The sequence below is a fragment of the Anomaloglossus baeobatrachus genome, chromosome 1 (assembly GCF_048569485.1).
Source record: "Anomaloglossus baeobatrachus isolate aAnoBae1 chromosome 1, aAnoBae1.hap1, whole genome shotgun sequence".
NCBI classification, from domain to species: domain Eukaryota; kingdom Metazoa; phylum Chordata; class Amphibia; order Anura; family Aromobatidae; genus Anomaloglossus; species Anomaloglossus baeobatrachus.
The window spans coordinates 718,500,449-718,507,988 of record NC_134353.1 but is presented as its reverse complement, the minus strand read 5'-3'; the positions used below and the strand labels follow the sequence as shown (position 1 = coordinate 718,507,988).

The 7,540-nt window shown below is 41.1% G+C and overlaps 1 protein-coding gene across 4 annotated transcripts in view; it reads left to right on the top strand.

Moving 5' to 3' along the window:
• LOC142250032 (E1A-binding protein p400-like) overlaps nucleotides 1-7,540 on the top strand; it is a 407,327-nt gene that overhangs the window by 221,531 nt on the left and 178,256 nt on the right. For all 4 annotated transcript variants that reach the window (XM_075322102.1, XM_075322107.1, XM_075322113.1 and 1 more), the window contains exons 23-25: nucleotides 3,832-3,978; nucleotides 4,351-4,424; nucleotides 7,219-7,496. In XM_075322102.1, the coding sequence (XP_075178217.1) occupies nucleotides 3,832-3,978; nucleotides 4,351-4,424; nucleotides 7,219-7,496 (499 nt within the window). The remainder of the gene's footprint in view (nucleotides 1-3,831; nucleotides 3,979-4,350; nucleotides 4,425-7,218; nucleotides 7,497-7,540) is intronic.

Sequence of the window (7,540 nt, the reverse complement as noted above, 5' to 3'; positions counted from 1 at the left end):
ATCAGCCTCCCCAAGCATCAGCCTCCCTCGTCCCAGCCTCCCCCTCCCAGCCTCCCCCAGCATCAGCCTCTCTCCTCCCAGCCTTCCCCATGATCAGCCTCTCTGCTCCCAGCCTCCTCCAGCACGCCGTGCTCCTCTGCCGACACTCACACACCCGATCGCACCCACTCACACACACCCGATCGCATCCACTCACACACACCCGATCGCATCCACTCACACACACCCGATCGCATCCACTCACACACACCCGATCGCATACACTCACACACACCCGATCGCATACACTCACACACACAGACACTGACGATATCGCACATATGCGCTTATACTCACAACATCCGGGGATATCACATGCTTCTGGCCATGTGATCCTCCGGCAGGTCCTGGAAGATCACAACAGCACAGTATCGCCGCCGAGAAGCAAGCGATATCCCAGGATGTTGTGAGTATGTGGATGCGATGTGATGTGTGAGTGAGTGTGATCTGATTTGTGTGTGTGTATGTGTGTGCTGTTATGTGTGTGCTGTTATGTGTCTGTATTTTCCGCCGCTGCAGGACCTTGATGTGTGGATGCGATGTGATGTGTGTGTGAGGTGTGTATGAGAGTGAGTGTGAGCCGGTGTACACTGGTAACTATGATACACATCGGGTAACTAAGGGACCTTAGTTACCCGATGTGTATAATGGTTACCAGCTTTCACGGCCTCCGTGAAGATCCCAGCATCGCAAGGTTATGTGTGGCGCTGCTGGGATCCTGACGGAGCCGGTGTAGAAGCAAGCGATATCCCAGCATGTTGTGATGTGTGAGGTGTGTGTGAGAGTGAGTGTGAGAGTGAGTGTGATCTGATGTGTGTGTGTGTACTCACCTGGGAATCGGGGCTCCGTGTCAGTTGGGCCAGAGCGAGCGTGCATTGCGTGAGGGGGGCGGGGCCTGCAGAGAGCCGGGGCGAGAGGCCAATCCGTGTGGGGGGGCGGGGCCATGGCGAGCCCATCGGCCAATCAGCTTTGTGTCACCGTAAGGACACAATTTCGGAGCATGACAGACAGACAGATAGACAGACAGATAGACAGACAGACAGACAGAATAAGGCAATTATATATATAGATTTGTGATCTATAGGAAAGTGCTAGTGCATTAGCATACAGCTAAAAAAAAAAAATAAAAAATGTTTTAAGAGACCAAAGATACATGAGATGAATGAGGGGTTGAATAGTTTTGTTTAGGGGTAGAAATAATTGCTTATTCCAATGAATCTATGCAGAGTTATTATTTCTAAGGCAAGCCATAAAAAACTGCATCAGAAAAAAATCTCTATAAGCACTGCCGTTGTCACATGAATTGCTGAAAAACTCTTTGTAAACAAATGCCCAATATGCCTATGCATCTACTCAGAAGGTGTCCCTTCTGAGGAAGAGACGAAATGATTGTTAAGGCTAGGTTCGCACACTGCGTCTTTTTGACGCTGCGTTTTTGTGCATTTTTGGCCGCTAAAAACGCACAAAAACGCACCTGCGTCGAAAACGCATCAAAAAGCGCATGCGTTTTTGCCGCGATTTGGTGCGTTTTTGGCTGCGTTTTGCTGCGTTTTTGATCTCTGCGTTTTGCTGCGTTTTTCCAATGCATTGCATGGGCAGAAAACGCAGAAAAACGCAGGAAAGAACTGACATGTCCATTTTTTTTTTTTAACTCAAAAACGCAGGTAAAAAAACTCAGATGTGTGCGGACAGCAAAAATGAAAACTCATAGACTTTGCTGGGGAAGCAAAGTCCTGCAGTTTTGAGGCCAAAAACGCACCCGAAAAACGTGCAAAAACGCCGCGAAAAACGCACTGTGCGCACATAGCCTAAGGGGGATCCTGGGGCTCCTATGTAAGATCTATATTTATGCTTATGGTTCATCACCGCTCTGTATGACCTGTTTGACAAAATGTTGATTTAATCTGTGTACCTGCTTGATAAGTATTGCTTTGATCACACCAGTGTATTTGGCTTAATGTTATATGGCTTGTCCAGTAACACACTGATGTAATCTAACTCCTGCAACAAGACTGAATCTTGCTCTGTTAACCCTTAATATACCTGCTTGAGAAGTATTGCTCTAAGCACATCAGTATTTATAGCATTATGTTATGTGGCCTGCCCAGTAACATGCTGATGTAATGCCATTCCTGTTAATTATATAACAGATTGAATTTTGCTCTGTTAACTCTTAATATACAGTAGATGCATAGGCATATTGGGCATTTGTTTAAAGAGTTTTTCAGCAATTCATGTGACAACGTGAGTGCTTATAGAGAATTTTTTCTGATGCAGTTTATGGCTTGCCTTAGAAATAATAACTTTGCATAGATTCATTGGAATAAGCAGATTATTTCTACCCCTAAACAAAACTATTGAAACCCTCATTCATCTCGTGTATCTTTGGTCTCTTAAAATTTATTTTTTTAATTTTTTTTTTAGCTGTATGCTAATGCACTAGCACTTTTTTATAGATCACAAATTATATATTATAATTGACCTCGATGCGGGCGGATTAGGGGTTGAATACTTTTTCAGGAGACCAACTTCACAAAAACATATGTACAAAAATGTGTTCAAAAAATTGTGTTATGAACCTGTATGAATTTATTATGTACAATATTTAAAAAAAAGAAAAATTAACACTTGTTGAACCCAGGATGTTTTTGTATAATTTTCCATCTTTTTAATATTTTTCTTGTGTTTTTGTCTAATAAAATAATAAAGAATTTAATGTTTCATGAGAATTTGGGTCATTTGAATTATTTAGAATTTCCGCTTAGCATGTTAGCACGCCCCTGTGGGCATGCTAACATGCTAATGAATGTGCAGTGTCAGGGGCATGATCGCTCTCACCTCTGCTTCCACCACTGGTTTTCGTCTCAGTGCGCACACAATCAGAATGTAGCACTACATCAGTGCTGTGAGCTGGGACGCGTATACCCGGCTTCATGGTGCGCATGACTGGAAGTCCGGAACTTCTCATCGGGCGCACTGAGCAGAAATCCAGCTTTGAGCGCGGTGGCAGCAGAGAGCAGTGAGATCGACCATTCCTCTGATGCTGTGCATTCATTAGCATGTAAGCATGCCCACAGCAGGGGCGTGCTAACATGCTAAGGGGGCCGACGAGCCAAGGATACTCAAGTCCTTGCAACTAGACCCTGGCCTAATTAGCAAATTAAAAAGGCTCTTTAGAAATACTTTTTCTTAAGATCTCTTTACCTATGCTACTAGATACAGGGACAGTTAGGCAAGGACTAGAAATATGCACCCAGAAGTACTCATGGTTCTAGGTGCATGTTGCACCTCACAGGTTCCCTTTAAATGGCAAAAGTGATTTCTATCCTCAAATGCATGCATTTAGGTAAAATAAGAAAATTTGGAAAGGTGGAGAATCCCTTTAAATCATCAAATATTTTTTACAGCTCAATGTGAAACTGCATTAGTGTGTCTAAGGCCCGTTTCACACATCCGGCATTTCACCGGATTGCCGGATCCGGCACACTCCAGTACAGTGTAAACACTGTACAATGGCATTGCGGCAAGCTCCGGTCACATGACAGCATGTTACCGGAGGTTGCCGCAATGCTATTGTACTGTATTACACTGTACTGGAGTGTGCCGGATCCGGAAATCCGGCGAAATACCGGATGTGTGAAACAGGCCTAATGATAAAGCCAAAAGCAGGAAGGAAGCGGCTACAAAAAAGAAACAAAAACAATATAAACAAATTACTGATATTTTAAGTTCCTGCTCACTAGGATTTAGCTTTAAAAATGCATTTGTATTGAATTACTTCTTCTTGTTTAGGTAATGTTCTACAGATTGTTTCAGCCCCTGGTCAGTATTTACGTCCTCAAGGATCTGTTGTTCTTCCAACTATGCCACAGGGTACTAATGTTATGAGAAATCAGCCTCAAATAGGAGCAGCCCATCTCAATACAGTATCTTCGGCAGGTATGTATTAGTTTGTTTTTTACAATTATTTCTTTATTCAAGATCTGCATTGCTATGAAATGCAGTTACAAACATCGTCATATGTCAGTAGGCTTTTTAGAGGTTTTCCAAGATTAAAAAATTGGCGAAAAGCAAGCAATGTGATAAAATAACAAAACCTTCTATATTCTAACAATATACTCCTCACCACTCCGGTGCTCATTGCTAGGCTTTTACTGGAGCATCGTGGGATATACCAATTAATATAGAATATGTATATTGTTATTTAATTTAATTTCCTGCCTCTGGCCATTTTTTAAAATTATATTTGGGAACTCACTTATTATTGTAGTGATTGGTAATAAAAAGGACAAATTTTCTTTATGGCTACAGCAACTGCCAGATCCGCTCAAACTACAGGGGAGACAGTGCCAAAGTCGTCTTCTGCTGCACTGCTCAATGCTCAGGTATGTACATTGCCATGGTAATTACATGTAGAATCAGGCTGTTTTGCTGTGTTCAGCTTCTCTAATCATGGATGTGTTGGCAGTGCTTAGACTTTTTTTTTTCCTCTAAATCCTATTTGCCCTATTTACACATTATAGTGTAAAACCACATTGACTTAAAATAGGGTTCTTTTGAGATCGGTCCTTTATTTTAGTCAAACAATTGTCACCTGCAACATTCCTTGTCATTGATGGAGATGTGAACACATAGGCCAACAGTCTTGCACACTTTCAATCTATTCTAAATACAGTGGAACCTTGGATTACGAGCATAATTGGTTCTGGGAGTCTGCTCTTAAACCAAGTTACTCTTATATCAAAGCAAATTTTCCTATAGCAAATAATTGAAATGCAGACAATTCCACAACCCAAAATATTTACTGTAGTTATGCAAACTTATTACAGTAATACAAAATAATGTATTGTATTTATTTAACATTATTACATTACACTAATGCAAAGTACTGTACAGTAAAAAACATAAAACAAATATAACTGCATGTTAGCTTACAATAGAACTGTTGGTATACAGGAGGTGCGCTATAGAGAGAAAAATATGATGTATAAATATGACAACCTTTATTTTAGTACAGTACACAAAAAAACACACCCTAAATCTATTCTTCCCAAAATAGGGCAGAACTAAACCAAATGTGGGGTAGGAATACTGCACAGGCAATTAGATTACAGTACAAACAATGTGCTGTTCTGGATAGCAGAAAGAAAGTACAATACTGTATCCACAAATGCAAATGGATAGACATGCTAGATGGTATATACTTTACTGTACAATGGTATACAGTAAATATGTACAGAAAGTTACCTCCAGAGCGGGTCAGAGGGTGGTGAAAGGATGGAACTGGAAGTGTGCATGGTGAGTATTTGCTCTTATTGCAAATCATTGCTCTTAAGCCAAGTTACAAATTTGTAAAAAGCTTTGCTTGTCTTGAAAACGATCTCAAACCAAGTTACTCTTAATCCAAGGTTCCACTGTTCTACTATCTAGTTAATCCACATGCTACTTGACTTCTCTGTAAGGCTATGTTCACACGTGACATCTTTTTGCCAGTGCATCTTGAGTACATCAAAAATGCACTAAAAATGCACCAAAAGCGCATTGCGTTTTAACCATTGCGTTTTTTTCTATGAGTGGATGTGTGCCTCCTTCCACACAAAGCATAAAACTGAGGAGCCCATGGTCCACGGGAGGGTGTATAGGCAGAGGGGAGGGGTTACACTTTTTTAAAAGTGTAATACTTTGTGTGGCCTCCAGAGGCAGAAGCTATACACCCAATTGTCTGGGTCTCCCAATGGAGCGACAAAGAAAAGGCAGAAATAATTGACATTCTGCATCTTGGGTGCATCTTCAAAAACGCAGCCAAGATGCAGCCAACAAAAGATGCCCAGTGTGGACAGCAAAAAAGAAATCTCATAGACTTTGCTGGAGAAAGGAAATGCATGCATTTAGGGGCATCTTTGTGATGTCAAAAACACACCAAAGATGCATCAAAAGAAAAAACAGCCTAATTTATTCTTGGTTAATCTTTCATTGGCATATTAAGTAATGACAATGACTTGCAAAGCAAATCACGATCTGTTCCCTCAATAAATCTCTGCTCTTATTTCTCAATACATGCAATCTTTGTTGACCTTCATCTCTCCCTTTCTCACTTCAGCAATCATATTTAAGATGTTCATGTGCATCTTCCATGGGTTAGAACTCATGATCTCCCCCCCCTTGACCATCTTATACTTTCAACATCCAGATTTTCAAAAGCTACCTGCATAGTCTACAATCTGTATTAATCCTATAGTACACAATTGTATAAACCACTTTTGCTTTCCCTTACTGTCCCTTTTGTCTTTCCTTTTGTAGGATGGCTTTGCGTTTTCCATGAATCAGTTCTTTACTCTGTAAGGCAAGATTCACGTCTATTTTTTTATGTGGTCCATACATGGACCACAATTCCCACTTCATATATCCCTATGAGGCTGTTAATCCAGATCATGAGACCCATGGTTAGGTGGGACAATGGTTCATACATGGGCTATAAAATATGGTCATGTGGATCTATCCTTAGTTCATGTTTATTATCCTTCTTGGTTTTATCATTTATGTATGTTCTGTATATAATTCCCTCTGTTTTTCATACTTCTTCCTAAAAGTTGATATGACTTTAAAATAAAACTATGGATGCGATTCATAAAGACCAGCAATATTCAGGCCAGTCTTGGTGATGAGGGTTGTTGGTGTCAGAGGGGCCTGATTCTTTAAAAGCTCCCACCTTTTAATGAATCTGGTGAATCTGACGAGAGGCGTGCTTACACCATGCACAAATGTTATGTCAGTCTGGGTAAGATTTCTGTTATAAGGTATACCACAGCTCGTCATGAATTTGATGATCTGTGGCGTCACACCTCTGACCATTGTGTTATACCTGGGTGAAACTGGCTTGACAACACCAAACGTGCAACATATTCTTTATCGCTTAATTGGCGGGCACATGATACCTTGGGGTGTACGCTGCTGCCACTAGGAGCTTGACACTAGGCAAAAATAAAAATAAACTCCTCCTTTTGCACAATTTTATGACTTTTGTAAGCAATTGATGCAAAAATTCTGGCGTAAGCCCTTTGATAAATCTGGGCCATAGTCTTTTAAAAGTTAACTCTGTTGGTAATGTGTCCTGTATTCTGACAAGTACTAATCTGTTACATCAAGAGCAACCTAATAGCATTTTCCTTCATGACACAGGATTCCACTGAAGACAGGCAGCGCTTGTTAAAAGAACGTCTGGATCGTATTTTTGGCTGTAATGAGCGCCGTTGTGTACGAGCTCCTGTATATGGATCAGACTTGTTGGCACAATTTACCCTGAGGCCCGCCCTTACGCTAGATACACAGTGGACCTGGACTGGGTCTGTAAACTGTGCCGTGTCCTCCCAGTTCCCTGAGAATTCGAGTGATCCATTAAGACACTTGATTTTGAGTCCAGAAGAAAAGAAAGAGGCCCTGGAGCCTCTAGTTAAAAGGTAAACACAGTCCACATTTTGGTTATTCTAATTTTTAATTTATG